Consider the following 27,644-nt stretch of genomic DNA (forward strand, 5'->3'; position numbering starts at 1 on the left):
TGGCTCCTCACATCAGGTGCAACTCTCCATGCTGAGCTCTGGTGAGAAATGGGCCAGCGCCCATTCACTCCATTAGCAAAGCTGATGCCTTTGACCATTCGTGTTCTGTGCTCCTCACTTGGGTCTGTCTCACCACTGCCACCAATCCAAGTCCCACTGAGATCAGCTGCTCAAATGCCTTCATCTCCACCTTCCTGTCGCATATCCCTTCACAGGAGTGGGAAAGTGTTGCATTCTACGGCCTGTGCCACCAGAGACCCCTGGGGCTGCTGGATCCAATGTACCTTAGCCTGCAGCAAGCTCTTGTTTCGCTGTTAGCTAAGGTGCCTGACTATCCAAAAAGTGTTCTAACTCAGGGCAGTATTCAGCAGGTGAAGGATGACAGAGGAAAGCCGGCAGCTGCAAGAGCTGCTTGCTGGCCCCAACAGTTCTCTCAGTCTCTGGTACATACAGAAGCGGAAAGCTCAAGGGTTTCAGTCACCTTTGTCTGTAGGAAGCAAATGAAACCCCAGAATGTGTTTCAGCACACAAACACTCTTTTGTCTTCAAGAGAAGGCCACTGGGAAGGCTGGAGGCTGGGAACACAAGCTGCCCCCTCCTCCAGCAGAGAGCAGCCTATGCAGAAGGAAACATCTGCTGCTTATCTCCACTGAAGAAAACAAACACGGTCCATGGTGGGAAACATGCACAAAGGCTAACGACAACTCTGCTGGCACACACAGCAGCCTTGCATCAAACCTGCCCAGTACTCACGGCTCGGTGCTCAGAAAGCCTGGGTCGTTTCTTGGATCCGTGCTTTTAGACCACACGAGAACCTGGCCCAGGTCTCCATCCTGCTCATGGTGCTCCCTCAGCAGCGACTCATCCCAGCCACCAACGCTGACAGCTGGAGGGAGGAGGGAGGGCACGTTCACAGCACTTGCAGGCTCTCCTTTAGGCAACCTCTCTTCCTGAGCCACTGGATACCTACCAGTGTTCCTAAGCTTCTTATTTTTCTTTTATAAAGGACGACTAATTCTCAAAAGAGCAATTGCAGAGGAGATAGGGCTTTCTGCAAAAAAGAATTTAAAAAGCCCAAGTTTCTTGTCAAAGTCTCCATAAAACTGAGATCTGACAATAAGGCTTTTGTTCTTACACAAGCAGTTGGGCAATGTGCGGCTTGACTTCTGCAGCCAGCAGATATTCAAAATACTTTCCACGTACGATAGGTGTCAATTTGACTTTATTTAAGGAAAAACGGGGAAAAAACAGTAATTTCCATAATACACAGAAGACAAGTTAGATAGCACTGCAAAAAAAAGGCTGAGTGTTTTACTTGTCACCAGTCTGCTTTGCAGCTCTACGATTAGTAATTTTAATGCAGTTTGTCATTTTTGTAGTATTGTTCAGCATCTTTATAATCAGCAGAGTCTGGGGTTATAAATCACAAAAAGTGTACTACTACTACTATGAAAAACTAAAAAACCCACAAAAATCACTTTCAAATAAACCATAAATATGTGATGCACATTAGTGTAACAAAACCATTTTTGTAAACATTTTCTCCAACATAACATGTGCATAAGATAAAAAATAAAAACACTGCAGTCATACAAGTTAGGGTTACTTTGACTTAAAGATACAGAAAATTATTACTTATTAAAGCTTAAAACTAAATCTAGGAGCTTTTCTTTTCTTCTTTGCTTACGAAAGCACTGTTTAGAGTTCGATGTCTGTGTACGTAGTGGTTTTGTAATACTGGGTTTACCTTGCCGTGTTGCTGTCCCGGCACTTCTACGGAGGCGAAGATGGAGGGAGCTTCCCCCCGGGAGCCTCCCAACGCCAACAGCACGCATCTGTGACCTGGGAATCCCTACAGCACTGGAGCATCTTCCTCTGAGAGAACAGCATCAGCTTTCAAGGACTACATTGATTTCGGAGCACAGAGCGCCGGAAGAGTTAAATCACGCGGACTGACATTGGATCAAATCAGCTTGGGTAAGCTACACTACAGGGCCGACGTGTGATTACACCCGCGTTGCTTCTCCGAGTCCCCTTTAGTTCGTGAAGAGTACAAAAGGTTCATCGTTCTTCTGGCAGACCGTGCCAGGCACGAAAAGAAACACATCCTTCACCTTCAACGCTATCCAAAAGTCACACGGTTAAAAAAAATATTTCTAGGTACTCCTCTGCCAGCAAATGTAAGGCTTTCTTGAGTTTTAATTCTTTTGGTGTGTGGGGTGTGTGGGTGTGTGTGTACATGCACTCGTGGTACGCATTTACCGCTCACTCTCACACTGTCTGTGACGTTCGAAGGAGCCTTGAGCAGAAACGCTGCTTGGGTTTGAAGGATTTACAGCAGTCGGACTGATATCAAAGGAAAGTTGGCTGAGTCTCAGCTCCGCACAGCTCGTGCTGGAAAAGCCCTACCTGCCATGCCAGGAGAGAAAGTTCAACGCAGCAGAAGACAAAGCCCACGGAACACTGAGAGCCTGTTCACTGAATGAACAGCTTAAGGCAGCTGTCAACAAAGTACCCCACCGAAGGAATAATAATAATAATAATAATTAAAAAAAAAAAAAAAGAAACAAAACCGAAAATAAAAACGGCTGAATCATGACACTGTGCATTATTACATCACCAACAGATTATTATACACTCAAAGGTTTGCTCAAGTAATGAACGTGTAGCCATTAAACAAATTATTACTCTCAAGACATTTATTACAAATGTCAGAACTTATTCATAAAATAAAACTGACTTAAAAAAAAAAAAAAAAAAGAAAGAAAAAAGCCAGAGCTGGGATCTTACATCTAAACACAAGTATACGTTGTTTTTATGAATAAGCAGTATTAACTACATTCTTAAAAGAGTTTTAGTGCATTGCATTCTTAAAAAAGAAAAAACATCACCGCCCCAAAATGTTTCCTACAACATTTAACAGTTTATAGAACTAGCCTAGTTATTTACCTGCCTGTTGCTAAGCCCACATGTTAGAAGAGTGAAACCTCTGGTTTTAGGCTAAATTCAGACTTCTATTACGGATGAAACTGGTTCAGAAAAATGCTTGCTTTCCAAATTTAGTCAGCAAATTACAATAATCAGTGTCTCACTGCCACAACGCTACCACTATTGCCCCAACGGCCCACTTTCTCCTCCTGCTGAAACTTGCTACACAATAACAGTCAGAAACCTTTCAAATCTGGTAGTTTTGGTATTAAGATTAAATTAGACATTAATGGTTTTCATCTAAAAATGTATAAACTAAACCACCTCTTTTATTTTACGCATTAAAAACAATGAGGTAGGCACAAAAAAATAAACATATGTAGTTTGGATTTTATTTCTTTTTTTTTTCTTTTTTCTTTTTTTTTTTTTTTTAGTTCTGCGAGTGCAGACTGTGGTAAAACTGTTGTTGCACTTCTAGGTTTAAACAAAAATTAAACCTTTAACTGAGGCAGTGCTAATACTGTGACATAACCAAGTTCTGGCCTAACACAGAATCATTATAGAAAATGAACTTTTTTCTCTTTTTTTTTTCTGTCTTTTTTTCCTTTTTTTTTTTCCTTTTTCCTTTTTTTTTTTTTTTTTTTTCAATCATCTGCACATGTTTCAGGCAATACCTGGTACACAGAAAATGACTAAAGTTATTGGCCAGGCCAAAATAAAACTGCAGAAACAAACAAACAAAAAAACAAAACAAAAAAAAAACAACCAAGAATTCCACCCCGACCCCTTCCCACCCTCCCTGTCCCCAAGAAGAAGTTATCCTAGTCACTGTGTCTTTCACATTTTATAAATATTAACTTCTTAAAACCTGCACCTTCCTCTTTGCCCACATATCGTCACATTACAAAAAAGAAATGTCAATTAAATACATTGTTAACGTTACTAGATAGACTAGATCTGCCCTTCTGTTTCAGCCTTTCTGACTCTCTACACCACTTCTCACCTTCTCTTGCCTGCCTCCTTTCCACTCAACAGCATGTTCATGGTAAGTCTGTTTTGTTTTCCTTTTTTATTTCTCCCTCTCTGTTTTAACACTAACAAACAGAGTCTTTCAAAGCCTAGGAATCCTGGAGCTGAAGGCAAAAAAAGACCTGTAGCTTTCTAGCGTGATCCCAAACCTCAAAGACATTGTAGCACCTGATGGCAATATCTTTACAGCACCAGCTGCCTCACAGCCTCAGTCGAAAAACAAAAAGAAACCTAACGCCAGTGATGCCTGCACACACATTTACACAGAGTGCTGCATTAGTGCAGGTCTGTACTCCAGTTGAAAATAATTCCGAGTTATGAAGATCTCAGACTCTGGATGTCAGCAATTCTTCGCCAAAGCCCACTGCTTCTACCAGCTCAGAAGAGAAGTCCTGCCAAGGGTCATGAAATAAACTTGACTGCTTCCACCCGACCGTACAGAGGCAAAGAAAACCTGTGAAGAAAAGAGAAATTCAGCAGGTCAGGAAGCAGAGAATTCCCTGTGTCTTTGCTGCCTGTGACATCTACAATGCCATTACAGCTCTGTACTTTGTCTGGCTGAGATGGAGCTGGCTTTCTTCACAGCATCCTACACGGTACTGAGCTTTGCACTTATGGCTAAAATAGCACTGCTAACACACCAGCGCTTTGGCTGCTGCCAAACAGTGCTTGAACAGCATCAAGGCTTTCTTAGCAGGCCCCTCACCCCCAAAGGGCTGGGAGGGGACAACACCTAGATAGTCGACCCCAGCAGACCAAAGAGATAGCCCATTCTGTATGAAAGCATGCTTGGTATGAAAAGCTGATAGAAAGGGGGAGGAATGGGGACATCATTGTGATAGGAAGAAGCTGGTGAATTCCTTATTATGCTTGGCTTGCACAGCCAAGCTTGCACCATCCTCATTAAGCTTACTAAGCTGCCTTTTCACACTCCTTGTATTGTCTCCCCATTCCACATGAGAAAGGAGTGTCTGGCTGCTGGTTGGGGTCAACTCACTGCAAGTACCCGCTTAAAGTACACGTTTATCATCTTGGCAAGAAACAGGATGGGGGTGGATTATACCTTGTCATTGCGTTCACATAAGAACTTGAGTCTTTGTGCCCTTTTGTGCATGAACACACCGTCCAAGTGTCCAGTTTCTACCGATCGTATTTCGATCGCTTTTTCTCCCCAGCCCATAATCTGATTGGATCGAATATACGCTGTGGAGAGAAAACACAGCACAACACAGCCCGTTATCACAGGTAGAGGGCAACACAGAGTAACTTTTTAAAAAAGCAGAGGAATTCACTTAAACACTGTAATAAAAAATGACCTGTATGTACATACTGTAAAAACAAAACAACAAATGCTCAGAGTGCTATTTCAGCCTTCAGCATTTTCACAGTGCCCCCAAATACCTTTTTTCTTTTCTTTTATTACCATATGAGCTGTCCATGTTAGTAACGTATTTTGTGCCTGAGCACTTATGGCACAATAGAAGCTTTCCAACCTTCAATTAAATGGAAGAAACACTGAGTTTTACACAGATTTTTCCTCCCAAGTTTGGCAAGGAGACAGGTTAATTAGGTGCTGACAAAGAGAAAACAGAACCCAAAGTTTAAACAGACAAAGCCTATCCACTCCGGAACATCCCCAGCATCATTTCTGTGTCTTACAGTGTCATTTCCTCACTTTGCAGGAGTTTGTTGGCAAAAGAAAAGGAGACAGAGTGGGAAAATTAGGCAAAAAAAAAAAAGATAAAATCAGTTAACTGCTTTTAATAGGAATAATACTTCAAAAATCTGTTTTCCTTCCTGAGAAAGCCAGCTGGCCTGACAAGTACTCTGCATATTTTAAAGAAGGTTCATATTAAGCTCTCCAACTGGAAGTACTATTATTTGTCCTTCTGCCTTCCTTCGCACACAAATAAATTAAAAGCGAGCATTTATTCCTTAGGGAATCACTGGGGGAAACAGATTAGTACTGGCATGAGGAAAAAATCTGTTCCTGATGGCATTAAAAACTGAATGAAGGAGAAAGGCGCCAACATTATTAAAAGGTATATTCAAAAAGCAATTTGATGGATAGCCTCAGGAATGCTGCCAAAAACAACATATGGGAACTTAGTGAAGAATAAGCTGCTGCCTCTGATTTGTATGCATACCAAACAGAAAAAAAAAAAAAAAAGAAGCACAACAGATCTTAACAAGGAAAAATTAAAAAGATTTGATTTCATAATACTTTTCCATTTTGTTGTTTTTTTTCAAATTAATTTCCAGTGAAATCAAACCAAATGATCTGCTATGGTACAACACACGTCTATACCAACACATACACTGTCGTGCCAAAATAGTTTTACATATGTCACTAGTGATAACTGAGCCAAACATTTTATTAGAATTGTCAGATGAGATATATTCTGATGGTATCAACTGCCTCACTGCCCTTTACTTCACAGCCACTTCAGTCCCCAGGGCTCTACAATTTGCCAGTTGATATAATCTGCTTGCTTTCAGATCTAGTCAAGAGTTAATTGCAGCGGAGCGAACATGCCATGCACAGAACTCCTTTCTTGTTCACACTGCTCTAACAGCAGCAGCAAAAATCTGAGCAGTAACCTACTGAAATATGCATCCACTCCAAAGCAAGAAAACTCAATGTGTTTGCACAACAAAACAAAGGTGTAACCACAGCCCATGCCATGCTCAGCACTGAAATAAGGCAGCATAGGCAGCAAGAGCACCCATACCAACAGGCCATTACACTGTCATGCGAAGATAGATCAGCAATCTGCAGATGAATTAAAATAAACCCAACAAATCACACAGGCTGTTATCAGCACAGAGTACCTGTAATAATATCCTGTGTGCCACTTTACATATCTTTATACTTAATCATTTTCATAATTTTGTTGCTGTCTAGGAAAAAATCTGTAATAGCCTGCAAAGATCGTGCTGTATGATAAAGGAGTTTTTTATCCCTTAAGTCTACAAAATGTTTGCTTGGATTTTGTTCTAAAAAAACATGAAATGGATTCATACGATTCCTCTGAACTTCGCACAGCTGTTTTTCAGCAATACTACAGCATCACTGTTTCTGAATCTGAGGTCAAACCTGATGCATTTTCTCTCTGCCCACATGCACTCCTGCTCTCTTACGGCACATTAAATTTCATTCTCTCAGGGCACTTACCAACTGAAGTTGGCATTTCTCCCCACTGCAGAACCACATCCTTGGTGATCCTTCCGTATGTGTTTACGTAAACTCCTTCATCCTCATAGCAGACCAGTAGCTCCATTCCATCAGTATTTGGGAGAATTATGATTGCATGAGGTTGGATACTGCTCTGGATCTAAAGAGACAGGAGTGAGGACAAAGTCATCTTTTTATTTTAATACTGAAGAGCCTGTGCTGGGAGAATTCTTATTTTTGTCTGATAGCAGATCACAGATGCACACCAGAAGTGCTAGCTCTCCCCCCCAACTTAAGACACTCTACCCAGCGATAACAGGTAGTTAGAAAACTTTAGGGAACATCTTAAGGCAGACATCTAAATAGAGGAAAGATGAACTTCTCTGTAGGAGCGCCCATTTGTTTCCATGGGCAGAGATGAAGCCACCTGGTTTTTGTCAAAACTGCTGAATATTATCAGAGAGCACTCGTATCATCCATACTGCCACCTTCCCTGCAGCTGACTGCACCGCTTCCCCTTCCTATGCACTCAGCCATCTAGCTATCATCCCTGAAAGCCAGAACCTGCAGCTCCCAGCCAAGGAGACTCAATGACCTCGAGGACAGGACAGAGTGCAGGGCCCAAGGCCCTAAGCCACATTTGTCTGTCCCCCTCCACCTGCTCCCACTGTCCCTAGGGACAGCCGAAAAAGGAGGGAGGGGAAAACCAGAAGGAAAGAATCCCCCCAACAAACAAAACAAAACAAAACAAAAAACCAGGAAAATTTCTTACATGTGTTGGTAGATAAATATCATAGACTGATCCCGAATCCACATCAACAGCATGGAAGCCAGCACAGGAGCCATAAATGACTTTTAGTCTCTGACCCTCTTCTACAGTTAGATCCACCAGCAGTGGCTTATGTACCAGTTCACCAAATGACTGCAAGACAACGATCAGTGAGATTTACTTTGCTGTTCAGAACCTCGACAGGTTTCATAAAAGCTGCTAATGCACACTTGATGAGTCTACTCCTCCAGCATGTCTTTGGCCTCCATCCACCAGAGCAGTCAGAGGCTAACATCTTCCACAGAAAAGGAGAGATCGCTCAGTACCCTGCTGCATTTCAATCATGTAATATTATACACTCTTTTCCCTCGGGTTTACTTTCATTGGTCTGTTTGTTTTCAGTAAGAATTGCCTTGAACTTTTGGGAAAGCCATTTGATACTCGTGTAGTATTTACTTCAATCTGCACAACCGGCAGTGACTGATTGTCTGGAAATCAGTTTGGTAATTGGACCAAGGCAGTTAACTTCATTCTCGATGTATTCAAAATATAACAAAGCTGAGCATAATCCAATGACATCTTCTGCTCACATGAAGATGTTTAGACTCAGCTCACTTCTCTTGGCTTCATGTTTTATTTACAGCAAGGATGCAAACTGCTGTGATACTGTGTTGTTTCAAACATTCATTTATGCTCGGTCGCAATTCAGCATTCTAGGTACACTGTCACTCAGAACCAACCCTCCTGTATCCATAAATGAAAGCATAACAAGAAATTCGTGGCAGATTTTCCAAAGAACCTGTACCACAACCATGACAAAACGTCTGAGCACTTTGGTAAAAGGGGTAACTGTAACCCGATATGTGAAAACCCAACAGATGGCTGAAATATACAGTTACCTTAAAGGCCATAAATTTGTGGTATGGCTTTGGTGCCCATGCATAGACTTCCACGGAACTCTTCAATGCAATTACCAAGAATTTGATTCTCTCATATTTTACTGAAATTAAACCAAAACAAAAATTAATTCAGTAACCAGAAAACTACAGTATTTCTCCATACTTAAGCGTGTTTGAAGGATTTTAGTAAAGCTTCATTTTAGAATTGCTGATTTAAGCAGCTAAGTTTTTTGACACATTTATAACACAAAAATTGTTGCTCTTGTCAGCAACCAAACCTGTCATCACGCTTTCAATTACCTAGCCAGTACACACTTATTTACACTTTTCTTTCCCCATTAGACTGTGCTAGCTCATCAAGAAATCAGTTTTCAGGCAGGGACATTTCTAATAAAAGAAGCCAATGACTGTGGTAGTTCGTTGGCAGTCACAATCACAGCACTGGCAGTGGTATTTTGAGCTGATGGAAAAAATTCCCAAAGAAAAGGAGAGAAAAAAGGGAACTGAAGTGAGAAGTTGAGAAACAAGTCCATTTCAAAAACAAAAGGCAACTTTTTTTATTGTTGCTCATTGCCAAAACAAAAAACTGTTACCAAATCTTAACAGAAAATGACTAGGTGGCTGCCAAAAAGCTCTTCCTCAGTTAATAGATATATTCAAGTAGTGTGGCTGGATCTGCATTTACAGCTGCCATCTTCATTGGTGTGGGATGAGACTGTGGGGACTGCCAGAACACTGAGGTTTGTTAACCTGTTTCTGGTGCTCTTTTTGGAGGAGAAGGGGAAAAAAAAGGTCATTATTTGATGACACATCTCAGGAGGCTTCCTCTATCTCTTTAAGTATTAGAGGAGTGCAATGCTTTTGAAAACAGTGAGTAAATCCCTGCATCTCCACCTGTTGTTACTATCTCCTAACTAAAATTGATTTTGAAATAGGGCTGGAATGAAAAATCTCAGACTTGTGAGAAGAACATTTATTTAATAAATACTATTTTAATGTATTTCAAATATCTTGCCTACTGTAAAAGCTTGTATTTGCTATCTCTGGGTAGGCAGTAGGGAGACAAAGCTACTACTTGCTCCACATTTTATTCTGCAGGGAAGAAAGAATACTGAGCTTTAAGTGTTAGAAGACTTGACACTTCAGCAGACAAAAAAAGCCTCTCAACCTCCACAGCTGTATCGATGGAAAAATAGAGCTTTTGTTCAGTCTTGTATGGCTTGCAAGACTCCTTGGAATATTTTCTTGGGGAAAAAGGGGATATTGAACAAAACCACCTTATCTGTGAAAGGGAACCTTTGATAATCCTCACTCTTTTCTCTGGGTGCTATCTGGGAATTCACCCAAATCTTAAGTTTCAAAAGAGTAATTTATCATTGAGAGGAGCCAAAAGTTGCCTGAAGCAACTGCGATCCATAAATACCACTTCAGCTTGATGTCTGAAACGCCACTGCATCAAAGAGACAAGGAAGCAACCAGTGCCAGCTGCCTCACTGGCAACCTCCAGACTGCAGGCACAACTATTCACAGGGCTCATCCTTCTTGGGAACTGAGGCACAGCTGCCAGAGGGGCCTCTCACTACCTGAAGAAGTCTACTGTACATTTCTGGTTCAGAGAGAAGTTCAATGCCAGGCTGCAACAAATCACCCTTCATCTGGAAGAGAATGCTCTTTGTTTCTCATGTTTCCCTACTGGAAAGCCTCCTTTCAATAGCTGTTAATGTATTGTTAACAGGCCACTTCATTATGCTGCTGACACCCTGGGGTATGATACCAGGGAAGTACATTATTAATTGTTTTTGGGGTCAAGCTCAAGGTTCAGCAGTCACTTACTGCACTAGTTACTGATTATGTTCTTCTGAAAGAGCGCATGCATGACAGAAAGAAACAGCTCAGTCTGACTGCTCTGCTGTACATTGACTGATACAGCTGGAAAGGAACTGGGCCAGTTAGGAGAAAATCAAACCAAGTGCAACACCCAGGGTGCATTAAGATGCACCATGACACTGAAGTGTAAGAAAGAGCTCCTAGTTCATACCCCCACCTGCAGGGCAGCAGGCTCACTGCAAATGGCAAAAACATGACATCTTCGACTAGCTGTGGTGGAAGCTTCTACAGCCAAATCCATTCAAGCAACTTAAGGGCACTCAAAAGGCACCTGCCTAGTGAAAACACACTTCATCCCTGTAATCCCATAACTGTACTGCAGTGGATCTGAGACAGCGTTAGGAAAGTTCATGAGCTAAAGGGAATCAATGAATCATCCTGAAGTTAAACATATGCTTCTGTTCCCAGAAGCCTCCCCAAAGCTCGTGCACTAGCTGAGCTTGCTTTTTCCTCCCACGCTTTTTTTTTTTTCCACTAGGCTTAAAAATCGACATTAAAAATGAGATGTTTTTCACTCAATTCCAGAATTTGATTTCAGCATGCAAAACAACAGGGAAACCTGCTGGGAGAGGGAGCAGCCGCTGGTTGATGATTCCCACTATCATCAAAAGGGTTTAAACAGAGGTGGTGAAATGCCACCAGCCCCTACTGTCCCCATCAGCTTTCTCCTGGAAGTTGCATCCACCACGGGAAGAAGACAGACGAAGGATCTGTGCCTGCACCAGTTCACAGCCCAGCATCTCGTATTTGGTTTAACTCGGTAGCTTGCCACCTATTCTGATGCTTTAACAGAAAAGTTTGTCCTTAGGCATAAGGAGGCTAGTCAGAGACAACTCTTAAACCCGTCAGCTAAGTGTACTGCAGTTCTCTTTCTCAGCCAGCTCTTATCAGACAATTTGATGAACTGCTTTGTTACTTACCAACTTTATAGTGCACACAGCCTTCCAAGTCGCCCACTGTTGTCCAACCCTGTTTCTTTTCTACTTCAGGATCATTGTGAAGGATTTTATTTCTTAACCAGGACAAATAGTAAACTCGCAACTTGTTCTTCTTACCTAGCCACAAAATGAAAAGTAATGGTTTATCTCCAGAAGAAGACAAGTGCTAAAGAAAACCCTGCCCTGACAAACAGAAAACCCCACAGAACAAGCCAAAAGAACTGTGAAGGAGAAACTGCTGCAATCATTGAGATCTCCCGCAATATTTATGTCCACAACAGCTTTACTCCAGACTCCAACTAAAGATATGATTTCCTGATAATCAATGACAAGAAATGCAAGAGATGCACACAAACACAAAACGAAAAACTCCTTGGCTGCTTGGTTCTTAGGAAAAAAAAAACAGCTTCTACTTGAACAGGGTTATAATCCCACAACAAAAACAACAGATTCCTGCACTGAGGTACTGGCTGAGTCACAACAGTTCATATTTGCACAAAACTTTAGGAGAGCAGCAGGGTAGAATCCAATGTTCCAAATCAACTGCGAAACCAGAAGAGATTAGGACTGGTTTGAAAGGAGGAAGCAACAGCAAAGAAGAATAAATACAGTGAGGGAACATAAGTGACAACTTTTGCACAGTTATCAAACCAGGACATTCCCATCATTTACACCATCCTCAGATACAAAGTGATCAAGTTTTTACTAAGGCTGTTTATCATTCAACTGGTGGAGAAATACACCAATAACAGTGCTAAATGATTCCAGCATTTAACCACTTTACAACAGTACTGCACAGTATTGTACACAGTTCAGAATGTAACTTGCAATAAGAAAAGGTCTCAAATGCAGAGAAAGGCTCGCAACAGAGATCATCTCTACTCTGATGAGGAGAGACTATGGAATGCTCCATGAAATGTCTATGCAAGAAAAAGAAATAAGAAATGCTCACAGGGTCCCAACTTGTCACAGGTGCTGCTCCAAGCCAGGGCTCCAGCTGCTGATAATGAGGAGCACATGGCATCAGGGGATGCAGTTTACAGCAGGACATGAAGTCTGAGCATTGAGAGCATCCTGCTGCACTTGGCTGAATCCTAAAGCTGGCACTAAGCCCCTGCCCTATGGCAGATACCCCTGATACAGCCAGGCTCCTCAGGAAAAGCATCTGGGAAGGCTGGGGCAGCACATGCAGATGCACAGCTTGCAAACAGGCTGTGCCATTGACTCCAGCTTTTCCCTGATAAAAGACACACAGTCTGAAAAGTCTTCTTTAGGATTACTTTGATGGGGAAGGGCAGGGGAAACAGAAGAGGCAGCTACTAAGTGGAAATCTGTTCATTGAGCTTAAAGAGGAACTGGACACCTGCTTTCAACTACTGGACCTGCTCCTTAATATTAAAAGCCTCTCTTTTTTTGATGGCACCCAACAGAATGTGAAGCAACATCACGCCGACCTCTGCTTATCCCTTATTGCTCATTTGGCAGAAAGGGAACATATGATTCATTGTCTGACTCTGCATTCATCAAATTTGACAAAGAGACTTCAAATTTGACTTCAACCAAAGTAAGGTCCTCCCAAAAAAAAAATACTGCGAATGACAGCTACAGAGGTCCACTTAGAAATACTGGAATAGGGAACAGAGTCCAAATCAGAAAGCACCGTGGGCAAGGAAGAGCTCACAGGACACAACCATCACAAGTTCCAGTCAATAGGGAGAGCAAATTATCTCGCAGTTGTTTATATGGCTTCAGCTTCCCCACAGCTCAGTAAACCTCAAGATTCAGACCAAACAGTGCACAAGGGAATTTCCCAGCACGTGGCTTTTTTTTTTTTTTCCAGTTCACATGATAAGCAGTGGGATATTTCTCTCCAGCTGGAAACATTTTTCAAAACAACAACAGAAAAATATCTGAAGTGTGTTCCCATTGTGTTTTAGCGTCTAGACCACAAGGAAGGTCACAGGACAGGAAATTCCTCAGCCACCCAGCAGGCTGACATGAAAAGAGCACAACTGGTCAGCTAAATAAACATAGTTATGTGTGTATTTTAAGTTACACCGCTTTTAATATTCATACTGGAGAGGGGAATTAGATCCTTTTGCTTGTAAATCTGCACCGCTCAATTTAAATGGTCTCTCAAATATCTGGAACCTTTTTTTCCCCCTTGTCTAACTGTTACGGCCACAAAATAAGAAGGAAAACTGCTCCAGCCATTAAATAAGCTGAGTAGTGACTCTGAGAACTCCCAGCTCTGGTTCTCCCACAAACATTATTTCAAAAATGCAAAGCCTCCTTTCCTATATTGAGTTTTTGTTTTTACTGTTGTGTGGCTTTTAATTACCAGGCATGCAGATTCCAACCAGTTCTTCTACACCATCATCCTTTCCTACATTCCCAAGCACCAAGATCAGCCAGCTGTGCCTACAAGCTCTCAGGGAGCTACAAATGGACCGTGATCTGTATGCAGGTCATTAGTCTCTTCCAGCACTATTACTGTATATATTTGCATTGTATATTACCTGAGCCTCCAAAATTATGTCTGTGCCTCTGAACAGTATGAGTTAAACAACTGTGCAGCTACCCTGCTTTGACCTGCAGTTTTCTTGAACCAGCTATAGTAGCTCAGTAACAAAAGCTTTCTTGTCAACGTAAGCTTTGAATTTGAGAACTATGTTGCAGGAACAATTAGTTTCATGTTTTCAAACTCAGAAGAGGATACACTATAAGAAAATTTTAGGTGACAATCCCCCTAAAACCCTAGTGCACTACAACTTCTTACAGCGTGATGACATATCTCAAGTACTGCCACCAGAAACACACTGATTCCTGAAAAAGCAGAGGGAACATATGTCTGGGAGAGATGTAGAGTGAGCAGAAATAGCTCTTTCCCACCTCGTACTTCACTATCCTCCCATAAAATGCAGGGTACGGGGCAGAGACAAAGGCATAAAACAAAGATCAGCCTATTTCTTAAGGGTTAATGTAGCGTGTCTCAACAGAGGAAGCAATAGTTCTGAAGGAAACAAAGAAAACGGATGTGTCAGGGTTCTCCAGTCATGACTGACACGAACATAAATAAACCTAAAACAATTACACACAAGATTTAATCACAGGCACTTCTGTCTGTGTAGGGTATGCCTCAAATCAACAGATTTTGCACAAGTTGGATTACACAGTATTTTTGTTTATAAGGTCTACTACAGAATAAACTATCAAATGAAGCTTTTCAAGTAGCTTATATTTTTAACATACTGTGGACACACAACAGGTTGCTTTTTTTTAAACCCTCCCTGATTCACCTTCTCTTTTTAAACACTTCATGGCATAGCTGGAGCTGAGAACTAAGCATTGCAACACCAGCACGGGCACGGCTCTTTTCAGTTGTAATACATCTAACACATGGTCTAGGTGTGTGTCCTTTTGTACAAGAGCTGGGAGAGAATCCAACAGGGTAAGACGAGCTCTGAAGCATCAACAACATTTTTAGTGGCTTCAATGAATAACACTGACCATTTTGTGAAATGACATTCAATATTGTTTCTCTCAATAGCACAGCATAGCTATGACTGATTTCCCAAACAAACCAAACCAAAAAATGAAGTAAATGGCTGAACACCACCTGTGAAGAAAGATTAACAGTGCACCACATCAAGTTACTTAATGGCAGAATAACCTTACGCAATAACTCTCTGGAGCCAAGGAGTCTGGAACCTCAAGCTTTATAAAACACATTTTCCAACAGTGCACACAAAACAAACACAACAATCACCACCGCCCTTCATCCCTCTTTGCTGAGTTGTCTGCAGTGGCATCCAGTGAGAGGAAAGGACGAAAGGAGCATCAAGCCACCTCCTCTTGTTGGCAATTTCCACATCGCATATATATTGAGTTCCCCACGCCCCGTTAGACACAAATAACATTCTCTCTTCTTCTCTCTCTCATTATTCTTAATTCTCTACTTTGTAAGAGCATTTCTCATTCTACATATTTAGACACACAAGATGTGTTTAAACTCCAGGAGCAAATAATGTTTTGGTTAGAAACAGCTCAGGTTGCAAGAAACTGCAGAAGACGGGAAGAAATGTCATTTCTACAAGCATCACACTACATTAACATACAGCTCTGACAAAAGAATGTTTCCTCTAAACCTGTAACAAATTTAGGAGGAAGGACAGAGGGCAAGCATGCACAGGGTACATGGAGAAAATGATTCACTTGCAGAAACAAATAGCAGATTCAAGAGAACAAAATGATGGAAAGCTCACTGACTTCATTCAAGTTAAGACTTTCCCTCTCAACACACAGTCTGCCAAGAAAAGCTTCATGCCATGCCATGCCAGATGGAAGAAAAATCACACAGAACAGTTAACATTACCAGAAATTGTCACCAAGACATTTAGCCCTTCAAGTACATCCATTTGCTGGAATCTTCTTCGATTGATGAGCGGATAAACCTTCCCCTGACCACTCCTGTCTAGCAGCATCAGACCACTTTCTGTGCCCACTAACAAGTTCACTCCTAGAAGAAACAAAAAGAGATCCAAGTTAGTAGATAGATTTTCCACATGCTCTGATGAAATTATGTCTTTATGTAGCAACTGCCTTGTCCTGAGCAAGTCTAACTGCACCTGAATGATCTCAAGTTACTGTACATTATCTGGGCTCAGTGACTGCTGACACCAAATTATAGCATATAAGAGAGTGGAAGACTGGAAGACCATGGGGAACTTTCTGGAGCATCAGTTCCCAAACAAAAAGTCACGCTAACATTGGAGATGGGGGGGGGTGGCATGAAACAATATCCAAGAATATATATGCTGAAGGAAGTGTTAACTGTTTAGTAGGGGGTTGGAAACAGGATGTTGTAGATAAGGACAAAAAAAAAGCACTGTCAGGAGCTTGGGCTCTATTGGTAGGACTGAATTGTAGCACGGCCCTTCTGGTAAAGGGACAGACACAGGGCCAGCCCACATCTTCCCAACAACCTTTTCCATTTGAATGTTGAATCTAGAGAAATTATAATGTTTCTATTGATCTCTCCTACAGGTCAAGCAAGTATAAATGAAAAAGACAGGACACCTTCCAAAGGTCCACACATCCACTGGAAACCTTTTCAACAGTACATGGGACCTTAGTACTTAAAAACAATTGCATTCTTTTAATGTATATGTGTATACAACACATATATTACATCAAAAGGCTTTAAAATCTATTAATATATAATTACTTTTAAATTTCATAACCACTTTCAATAATTACCACAGTGTTTTAGTCCCAGAGCCCACAAACTGCGCAGAGATAGGTCAAATGCAGTACAGGGAATGGAAAGCAAACCACATGCATGGTTTGTTTTCCATTAGACTTCTCTGTTGCAATCTCAATATAAGCATATTAGAATAATGAAGCAATAAAAGAGAAACTCACACAAGATAATCATAATTATATCACTTAATACTTTAATCTCTAGACAGACAATTAATCCCTAGGTATAGCTATAGAAGTGCCAATGGTCATACACCAACCGATCACATAACAAACCCTTTCTAATGAAGCATGTGACCCATGGGAGTCTGCATCTCAGTATAGCCTGCATCTACAGCAATGATATGCTTTCTCACAGCACTGAAGAAGCTTACCAAAACAGCCCACCTCCAAGGCATGTGGGAAAGCCACCTAAACATCACCCTCTCTACCATGCACTGGAAGAGTTGCAAAAAGGAGGGCACAATCACCCTGTACTGTGGTGCACCAACTGTTTCCTAAGGCAGACAAGTTTTTATGGGGGAGCAGAGACACAGCCAGGAGGTGATGATGGCGCTGGAACACTCTCAAAAATCTCTGGATGGAAGAGAGAAACCACGGAGGTGTCTCCACCCTCACCTCTTCGCCTGCTGCCTTTGCATTACAGTTGTTTCTGCTCTGAGTTGACAGGTGTGCCCATCCCTAACTCCTTCCCTTAGCTATATCAAGATGAAACTAATGAGGTACCATGCTGGTGGCAAACAGCACCTGCATTTTAAAATGCAGACATTGCCTTTATTCACAGCCAGTTGAGCTCTTCTTCTACCTCCACTCTATGATTAAACAGTTCTGATTTTTCAAACATGGAAATGTTTCCTGAAAAGGCACAGATTCTCTGCAGAGCCTGGGTGTAAAAGTCTGTGCTACTACTTCCATGTCATTAACTTTCACCACTCAGTGCTAGAAGAAGTAGTGTCACAGAACTAATACAACCAGAAATCTACCAGACACTGGCATTAGCGTTGGTAAAGGGAAACAAAGCAAAGCAAGTCTCTTCTTTTCTAATAAGAAGCATCACTACAAAGTGACTTAATTTGCTTAAGGGAAAAGGAAGCTAGAACTTATCAAGAAATAAGCATGTGCACCAAGCTTGGACCACCATCAGTTTAGCAATAAATGTTCAACAAGAAAGTGCTTTGTTGCAGCTAAAGAAAAACATCTTAGATTTAACACCTACATTTTAAATCACCGTAACAGTCAGATATATAGATCAAAGAAATATTAAACCATTAACACAAATTGCTATTGGCGAAACAAGCCAGATCAGAGAAACAGTGAGTCATCTTTACTGATCCCGTATGACTTCTCTTTGCCTCTGAGAGTCTGAAAGCTTACACTTGCACAAGTTTCCTTGTTTTACCAGAAAATTATTCATACGAATACACGCAGAAGTAGCATGGGGGCAAAAATTCTTAACAGTAAACTCAGAAAATAAAAAACACAGATAGGAAGTGGATAAGGTGTCACAAAAAGTATTTAACTGAGATGGCTTTGCAAGCAATAGGGAAAGGTCAACAATTCTGTTTTGAAAAACAAGAAGTGCTGGAGATAACCTCAAAAGATGACTGAAATTTTGCTTTGAAAACGTAGAAGAGAAAAGTGTCCCATTCTACCTATACACACACCATGCATCTCTGGGGAATGGCCAAACCTCTTTTTCATAAACTTCAAAATTACACACATACTCACCAATAGTGTGTTCACTTTAAGAATACTATATAAACATCTGCATAAGATACAGAAGCATCACTACTTAACATCTAGGTAATGAAAAACCTCAGGTGACCCCATGGATCCTGGCAGAGAAGTTACACAGCAAATAAAAGCTTTCAGCCTGGCCCCGTAGCAGCAGTTTCACATTGCAGTAGGACACAGGCACTGCCCTAAGTCTTTTACCAGCATATAATAGTGACTAACTGTCTGATACTGTTAAAAGTTAGCCCCTGTGACTAAGAAGGCCAGACATACTGGGTCAGCTGATATTCCAACACCCAGCTTCTCTGTGCCACTAACCACCTTAAAAGAAACAAAGCCAAGTCCTATGCTGGAAAGTGTTCCTCCTACACTTCTCTTCCTACATAAACTGATGACTGAGGCAGAAAGTCATCTTACGAAACACATCTTCATCAAGTGCTGTGATATCAGCATCAAGATGGCTCTTTTTGAAAGGGAATACCCTATGTGCACCAGGTCTACAATGCAAAGACCACCACAAGCTCCTCAAAGCTTCCCAAAAGCGGTAAGAAATGTACTAGAGGTGGTTAGGGAGAGACCATTAGAAGCATTTATACAGAAGTAAGAAATCGTATCAAAGCAGAAGCAACACACCATAAAACAATCCATTTTTGCAGTGAAAAGATGTAAAGGAGCATTGAAAAAATGCAAAGAAATAGCTAAGGCTTGAGAGAGGTGCTTCCCAAGACCATAAGGTCATAATAGCATGTCTGCTCTTCAGCACTGCAGGAGGCAAGTGAGGAACAGGCTTTCTTACCCCATAAGGCAGCACACAGTATCTCAGAATTGAATCTTTTCTTGTATTTGCGAATCTCTGGGGTATCACTCTGTGGTCGTGTATTTGTAGGATTCACGTTGACCACTGATCCTTTCCGTGTAGGGTCTTGCCTTATTGCCTCTGATCTCATTGCTTCATTAGAAAATCCTACTGAAAAAAAAAAAAAAAGAAAAAAGTAAAGTGCATGTAGTATCCCTTAAGTGGTAGATTCCGGCCATACATTCCTTACAACAAACAACCCAAATTGACAGCTGAGAATACAGAGCAAGCCTTTCTTTTTGTAAGAAATGTAAATGAGAAAAAAGAAATAAAACTATGCAATCCACTGCAAATCAAATAAAAAGCACGATGGTAACACTTGAAGTACTTTAAAGAGCCACTGAAGTAACTGAACCCTTTTTCAATTGCGGTCTTCAGCTATTTTACTTACCCACAGAAGTCACAGTTGTCCCACTAGATGGAGAAATCTGTAGTAATCTGGGGTCTATAAAAGGTGTAAAGGAGGAGGAAGATTTGTGTTTCTGGAGTGTGTTACTAGCGGACTGAGTCTGCAATGTAAATTTCAACTTTATTAATATTAATGACAATAGAAAGCAAGGATAACAACAACCAACATTTTAAAGCCACTACAGAATTACTCCACAGAGCCTCCCCAAGATTTTATACTTCCTTTACAGAAACATAATGCACTGCAGGCACCGCACCTGAACATGTGCACACAGCACATGTTACAGCAAAATGCAATTAGCTAAATGTTCATCTCTGTCACCTCAGCTGCTAGTAAAGATTTTTTGAGTGGCCCCTACGATCAGGCACAAAGCAAGGGAATGCCTCTTCTTTAAAAATCTGCTTAAATATATGTCCACTACCTTAACTTCAAGCTGTCCACTATACTCAACTTCAGAATCTCCTAAAATGAGCTAGTTAGGAAATAAGTTTTGAAATTTGATCTCTTGGCTTGTGCAACAAAATCAGAACCATATGCGATCAAACATTTACTTCTGTGATGATTTATGTTTCACTGTCTGCTGCTGTTTGATCTCCCTATTTTGTTTAACCTGAGCCTCTTGCCAGAAAGCTGCAGCAGGTTCTTCCACCTTTACTTGACAAAGCAAAGTATTAAACCTGTATCGAACAAAGGGGCTCATTAGTGTAGAAGGTGTAGCAAACGGTGATATGGAGCTATGAATATGTAGTGAACAAAATCACTGGTGCTTGCTGAGTTATATGGTCAAAACACAAAAAATACATAAAGAAAGGAAGAAGACAAGTGAAAACAATGAACTGTTAAAAGTGGAAATGAAACAACTTAACGACTCTTGCCAGTTTAGTATTACAGTGACATTGCACACTGAAGCAGAATGGGACAAGTTAAAATATAGATGTATTATATATACGAAGGGTGTGCATGTGGGTGAGTTATACCAAGCAGTACTGAGTTTTTTGCTCAGTCTTATGCAAATACAGTTAGAGACTTCATCATCAACAATCATCTTCAACCTCTGATCCTCCTAAGCCTCTACGTGGCACAAAAAAAAAGATAGCAATGGGTCTTATGAGCACATCCCTCCCCTGCACAGCTAAATACCAAGAGGCTCCTTCACCACCAGCCACTGTCACTGCCTCCGCCTACCAGGCTGAGTTAACCAAACCCTGCATATTTACTGCTCAGATCAAAGCAAGGAACAAGCGTATCTGTGGATCCATCGCCTGATCTCTGTAACCTACAAGAGTGTGCTTTTACATAGATCAAAGACGGACAAAGCATAGCTGAAAATGAAATATTACGCTAACTGAACTTCCTGGAGGAAACCCTCCTACCCACCCTCCTGTTTCAGAGTTCAGAAGCATTTCTGAACCCACGGTAAAAACGTGCATTGCCAAGGGCCCACCCAACTAACTGCAATCCGTTTCTCCCATCCCAGCACTTCCAATACCTACAGGGCAGGATGGCTCCAGACTGAGAAGGAGCCACTCCTCTCCACAAACTTCTCTCCCCTTGTACCACTGTTGTTTGCACACAGACAGAGGCTCTTCCCTGAATGCCAGGCTGGCCACCCAGTGGGAGCAGAGAAGCCACTCCAGGCTCCAGGCTGACTGCTGGAGGTAGTAAAGGGGGAACAGTGCCCTTTGTTCACGTGTGCATCTCCTGTGCTGCAAGGGGCCACACACATAATGAAGGGACGAGCTTGTCTAGCAGCACTTGGTGACTGAGGGAAGGCACTGCTCCTGTCAGTGCCCTGGGGCCAGCCCAGGACAGCAGCAGGGAGCTTTCCCAGTGGGAAAGCCTCAGTTCTCCAACATACACAAGACACAGTACTGGTGGAGAGAACATTTACACAGCTGCATCTCGGAGCACAAACATTTTCCTCATTCATTATTCCAAAGCAATAATAGCTAAGGATTTTAAAACCTCCTGGGTAACACCTGATGTGTTCACTCAATGCCACGTGGTAACAATAAAGTTTTAAAAATCCCTCCACGGTGGCTTCCTCTCCCGAAGGGTGAGTTTCCACAAGTGATTTTATACGTGCGCAGTTACTAACCCAGCCTCTATTGACAAAGAATTAACTGCTAATTTTAAGAGGCACACTGCTCACAATTAGCCTGCTCCCAGAATAAAACAGAATTAAAAAATAAAGAATACTGTCTAGAATATACAGCAGTCAAGTTTAGATTAAAACAAACGCCATGCAATTAACGACTCGCTAAGAGGAAGCAAAAATAGTAAACTGGCAAGTTTGGCGTGGGACTGCTCTAGAGTTAAGGGCTTTTTACAGAGAACTGAAATGTGTTATTTTGGGAGTGGGAGCAAAGGTGACAGAAAAAAAAAGCAGGGGAGATTGGCTGGAGTTCCTTTGCAAACTAGCTACTAGGCAATGCTGCTATAACCCTACGAAAGCAGCCAGCTGTGGTGTAAGACATACCTCATTAGTAGTTAGCTTGTCCTGGGGTGTCTGTGGGGACATGGTGGGTGTCGGCTGGCTGGAGGATGGGGAAGAGGAGGTGGAGGAAGTGGAGGAGGAATGGCTTTGCTGTAAGAGATCTGGCAAGAGGTGAATGCGACCGGCAAAGCCATTGCTCTCATGATGGCTGGCACGCTTTTTGTCAACTGTACTCTGTAGAAAAAACAGGCACACTTGTCTTGCTCAAGTGCTGCTTAAAGGTCTATATCCCTAACAACCTCTCTCCTCTCCCTCGCTCTTTTCCTACCTTTTTACATTTAGTTTTTAAATAAGCTGATTATCTATGCTTTGATGTCTGGACTGAAGGGGAAAGTGGGCAGCATTACTTGACTTCTGCAAATTCTCACCCTTCCTGGCAGCAGAAGCTTAGCTCACGTGGTGGACTTGTGCAGGCAGTTCTAGAAATTAACATGAAAGGAACTGCACTGGTAAGTATTCTGCCACAATGCAGACAAGCACATTTTGGGGGGTGAGGGAGGATTTCTTCCCTTACCGTTTTGTCTAAAATCAACTTAAATCCTACAGAGATATGAACATTGACTGTCTGGTGAATGACTTCACCTAACTATTTAAAACAATAAGCATGAAATCTTAATTTTCAAACCAGAGGGCTCAATGGAGAAACTGGCATTCAACTGTGAAATTCAGAAAATGTGGTTACTGGAGAAACTCCTATAAGCTAACACGCTCATTAACATAAGCTCATTTAAAGGCAGGGAACTGTTATCTTTCACAAGCACAAGAATGCAATATTTTCACGATTAAAGGCAACAACACAGCCCTCTAGATTTGTCCACACTCTTTGCTTCACCATTCCTTTGCTTCTCCTTTTCCCTACTTGAATTTGTGTGTGTGAGTGCGTGCACTATCTGGGAGGTCTGTATGCTCTCAACTATGGAAGAATTTTTTTACAGCCCTGTATAGTTCCCCTCCAGCCTCCCTCCCAGCCCCACTCCTGAGAGTCGCATTTGATTCTATGGTAAAACTAAACTAAACTAAATTTCTTGCTCCAGGTACCAGCTCCATACACCTGCAGCTTTTCTACCATTCTCTCCCACAGACTTTGAGGTACTCTGCATGGTGCTGCCATGGGTGTCACTGGAAAGCATGCAAAACAGCAGCAAAGGGTGAAGGGCTACTCTCCTCTTGGCATGCATCGAACATCTTGCTCATCTGAAATTCACTAGAGCTGTGTCTTGATAATACAAACAACGAATATAATGTAGAAACAGCATGGGTGAATGAGCGAGTGGGTTAATGAGCACAGAAAAGGTGCAACACTGCACAGAGAAGGAAAAGCAATACCTGTCGGACAATTAAGGTGCCCTCCTTAGAAGGAGTCAAGGCAGGCTCACTCTCCACATCATCATGGACAATCATAGTTTTTACAGACTCTGTTTCACCATTGCTCAAGTTCAGTGTTGACCTATTTGCCAGACAAAAAAATAATCAGGATGAGATAAGAGTATTTGTGTCCCAACTTCCACTGCTCCACACTGAGGTACAGTCAAAACTAATTTAAGATTGTGACCAGAGTGGAATATTTACATAACCTGCCTACAAAAGCTTCTCTGTCAAAAACAAGTTAGAATTTGTTAAACACTGCTGAAACTACAAATGCAAAGAGTGAAGGGGGAAAGGATATAATTTATATGTAGAAGCACAGTCCAGCCTACTCCATTGTGGGGCCATGGAACTTTCCTGAGGAGCTGAGAAACTTATTTTGCAGTTGCAGAAATAACTTAATGACTTATATTGATAACTTTGCTCCTAAATACATAGCTTGATTTTGAAAAGATTTTTGAAATTGTGAATGCATAAGGCTGCTATGCCTTGTTTACAGGCTGCTAAAAGTTGAAAGAACTAATGCACAGGACAATATGTCCGACGTTCTTTTCCTTCAACCCCCTAAGTAGAAAAACAGAAGCAAAGCACAGAACTAACACTGCTCGGACATCATCTGGTCCAGAAGTAGATTCATCTGCTCCTTCTTGTTCCATATCATCATCTTCCTCATCTGTCGTCCCTGACTCCTCACTTGAGGATGAATAATCCGTCACTTTATGCGGGGGCCGCACGTCCTCTACCGCTCGCAGCTCCTTTGCCAACGCAGTTAAATCCTGACAGGAAAAGTAGGAAACAATTGTGTTGCAGTCAACAGAGAACAGTTTGCAAGACAGCCCCAGTGAATTAGAGCCCGATTTCGCTCATTTGTCCACTGCCGTGTTTCCACAGCAGTACTGTTTCCTTTGATTTATTAATTCCTGACAGTCATCAAAACACACTTTCAGAGAAATTAAAGCACTTAAAGAGTCAACCTGAGAAGATCTTACAATATTACTAAAATATGTATATAATAAAATCTGACTCCAAACTATCCTGATTATGACTTCACTTTATCCCACTACACCATATGAAAGACTTACATAAGCACCCAGATCTACTTTGACACAGTGGCTGACTGCTGCAGTTCATTTTTCTTAACTCTACAGGTTAATAGCCATCCATCACAAGATACTCTCAGCAGTGAGATAGCAGAGTTTAAGAGTTACTGGGCCACACAAGGCACAGTGTACTTGGTCAACTGCACGTAGCTGATCAACTATTTACTCATCTTCAGGTTCATGGATCTGCTGCTCCTCGTTCATCTGAGCAGTTAGGTTCTTTAGCACTGACTTAGTCACAAATACCTGTCGAACAGTATGGGACATACTGGGAGGTGTGAGTAAAACAGGTTTGCAGTCAGTACAACCTGTGTAGCTATGATTTATTTAGCTGAATACAGTTTATGGCAAATACTTCACATATTATACTCCCAGAAGTGAAAGACCAACCCTCTATGTTTCTTTAAAGAACAGTGTTAACTGTGAGATTTAGGCGCTAGAGTCATGATAGCAAGTGAAAGAAGTTGTAGGGAAAGTTCAAAGTACTGCAAAAACCTGTGAACCTAAGTATACACAGAACTGCAATTAACCATAGCAGCAAGCAGATGAAGAAATCATCAGAAATTTTTCAGAGGAAATAGCAAAGTTTTAAGGTCTTACCACTTCTCCCTGCACCATTCAACACAGCATTGGTACATTCACGTCAAATGCATTATCATTGGTCCAGTCACAGCAAGGAAACACAGGATTGAAAGAAAAAGAACGTGAAGGTTAGGAAGGAAGCAGACTGAGAGAGCAGAAATAAATTCCCAAGGGAGAACACTACTGCTTAAGGTACTGTGATGTATAAAGGCAACTGCATAGCCAAGAAAGTACTGCCAGGCCCACAGGCGTGCAAACTTCAGTTCAAGCTGAAGTTCACCCTCAGTGACACCAGGAATGGAAGCTCACACAGTATTTTTGGGGTCTATTTGAATGTGAGGGAGGACAGGGGAAAGTAGATGCAACTTACAGCAGGTTTGATAGGTCTGAAGACCTCCTTTTTCTCTTCAGGCTTTTTAGGAGCGCTTTCATGACGCTGTGACGGTGAACCCTCTGATTTGGATGATGCTGTACATTCCAGGACAGGAAAACAGAACAAAACAGGGGTTCACCAGAAAGGTACAGTATGTTTTCTTATTCTACTTTTGAGTGAAGAAGAGAGGTGAGAAGGCATTTCAAGGCAGGGTGTGACAGCAATACATCAGTTTCACTTGTTCATTATTACATTTCCTCTCAAGGACTATACAAAAAATTCTTCCTAAACTCTGACCTCCATAGGTGCAGCTGACCTATGACCATAAAATGTCACACAGTTGTGAATCAAAGCAGTTGTAAATACTGTCTCATTTGCGCAAGAAATCGTGTTTGCAAATGACTGAAACTGCATAATTTGACTGAAGCCAAAGGCTGAATAACTTGCACTGGCACCCTATGTGCCCCTATCTAAGACCCATCCCTAGCAGCCCGCACCCATTCAATAACCACTAGGGTGATAGACAACATACATCAAGAGATGGAGCAGTGAATGAACACGTTGTTATGAAGGTGTTTCATTGATCCTTGATGCATTTGTATTGTCCACCTTTCCCAAGCAGGCATGCATAGACTAGGGGGGTTTTAGAAGCTGAACTATCTTCAGTACTGTACATTCAAAAGCCTTTCCCAGCAATGCTTACAATCCTTCATTACTGAGTGCTACACGGCTCAGTAGGTTAAAAAACCCTATGTTCTGGTGGGTGGGGAAGGACTTACATCTCATCCGGAACCGCTCTCCAGACCCACTCTGAGAGCCGGGGTGGGAACCAGGCTGTGAGCCGGAGTTGCTTGAACCTGAAGAACTGCCACTGCCTGGTCTTGGTACGAGCTTCTCCACCCTTTCCCACAGCAGGCGAGGCTCTATATTGCTGTATCAAGAGGAGTGAGAAAACGCACTTGGTCATGCACTTCAGAACTTCAGATTCCTGTTTTTAAATGCTAACTTTATTCTTCCACAGTGTTCTGCTAATAACTGATATATAAGAACGCTTAACACTGAGCTGAGAGCACCAATGATAGTTCACAACTCAAGCAGTGGCTCCCTTTGAAATAACTATCACCTTACTTGAGATAGTCCCCCCAAAACCTGTAGGTAGGTATTAGCTATTCATTTTATCAAGAACTGGCCACCTGTCATTCTCACGTAACCCAAAGCAACCGGATGTCTTAGGCTGGAAGCAGCAGGTTTAACATTGGCTCAGAAGGGTCCTGGCCAAGTACAAGCCAGAAAGCTGGAATTGCCTGTCCCTCTTAGAATACTCTCAGCCATGCCCAGTGAGCCAGTTCTGGTGTGGCCTGTCCATAAAGCTTTACTGAGATTTAGGAGCAGTGCCTTTCTCCTCCCCCCTGACCTCCAGCATTCTGTGTTACAGCTTACAGATGCTTCTGCCTCTCTTAAAGTCTAATTCTGGCTGAGAGGCTGGAAAGTTTCTCAGATCTCTTCAATTTAGATCTTACAAACACTACTGCTGCCAGTAAACCCCACAGTAACCCAAGATGACCTGTTGCTCAAGAAGGGATGACGTTCACCAATAGCCACATTTTTCAGTAATATTAAGGATACTTTGAAATTATTGCAAAAGTTACAGGGCAGGAAACACTAAGGAGAGGCAAGAGGAAATTTATCCAGTGTTTGCTGGCACACGTGAAGCACCAAGGGAAATTAACTGTTACTGAAAAGGGGAAAAACTGAAAATGTTCTTCCTTTCACATCTAACAGATATGCCAAAAGCTCTCTGAGAAAGAGCCTAGCTTCCCATAAAACCTTTTTTTTCCAAG

At 41.8% G+C, this 27,644-nt stretch overlaps 1 protein-coding gene across 7 annotated transcripts in view; it reads right to left on the minus strand.

The window, feature by feature from the left end:
* Window positions 1-3,317: 3,317 nt before the first annotated feature.
* MAP4K4 (mitogen-activated protein kinase kinase kinase kinase 4) overlaps window positions 3,318-27,644 on the minus strand; it is a 143,166-nt gene continuing 118,839 nt past the window's right edge. For 3 of the 7 annotated variants that reach the window (XM_065741131.1, XM_065741133.1, XM_065741129.1), the window contains 14 exons: window positions 26,583-26,734; window positions 25,801-25,898; window positions 24,349-24,524; window positions 23,710-23,830; window positions 22,366-22,557; window positions 19,869-19,986; window positions 19,418-19,588; window positions 16,001-16,144; window positions 11,608-11,742; window positions 8,801-8,901; window positions 7,905-8,054; window positions 7,133-7,292; window positions 5,021-5,160; window positions 3,318-4,411 (listed from right to left, as the gene is read on the minus strand). In XM_065741131.1, coding sequence (XP_065597203.1) covers window positions 4,328-4,411; window positions 5,021-5,160; window positions 7,133-7,292; window positions 7,905-8,054; window positions 8,801-8,901; window positions 11,608-11,742; window positions 16,001-16,144; window positions 19,418-19,588; window positions 19,869-19,986; window positions 22,366-22,557; window positions 23,710-23,830; window positions 24,349-24,524; window positions 25,801-25,898; window positions 26,583-26,734 — 1,942 coding nt within the window. In that variant the 3' untranslated portion in view covers window positions 3,318-4,327. The remainder of the gene's footprint in view (window positions 4,412-5,020; window positions 5,161-7,132; window positions 7,293-7,904; window positions 8,055-8,800; window positions 8,902-11,607; window positions 11,743-16,000; window positions 16,145-19,417; window positions 19,589-19,868; window positions 19,987-22,365; window positions 22,558-23,709; window positions 23,831-24,348; window positions 24,525-25,800; window positions 25,899-26,582; window positions 26,735-27,644) is intronic. The other 4 variants (XM_065741135.1, XM_065741134.1, XM_065741132.1 and 1 more) reach the window with 2 other exon arrangements.

Source organism: Cyrtonyx montezumae, unplaced genomic scaffold (assembly GCF_038088225.1).
Source record: "Cyrtonyx montezumae isolate F1298 unplaced genomic scaffold, pur_monq_1.0 scaffold_3, whole genome shotgun sequence".
Taxonomy (NCBI): Eukaryota; Metazoa; Chordata; class Aves; order Galliformes; family Odontophoridae; genus Cyrtonyx; species Cyrtonyx montezumae.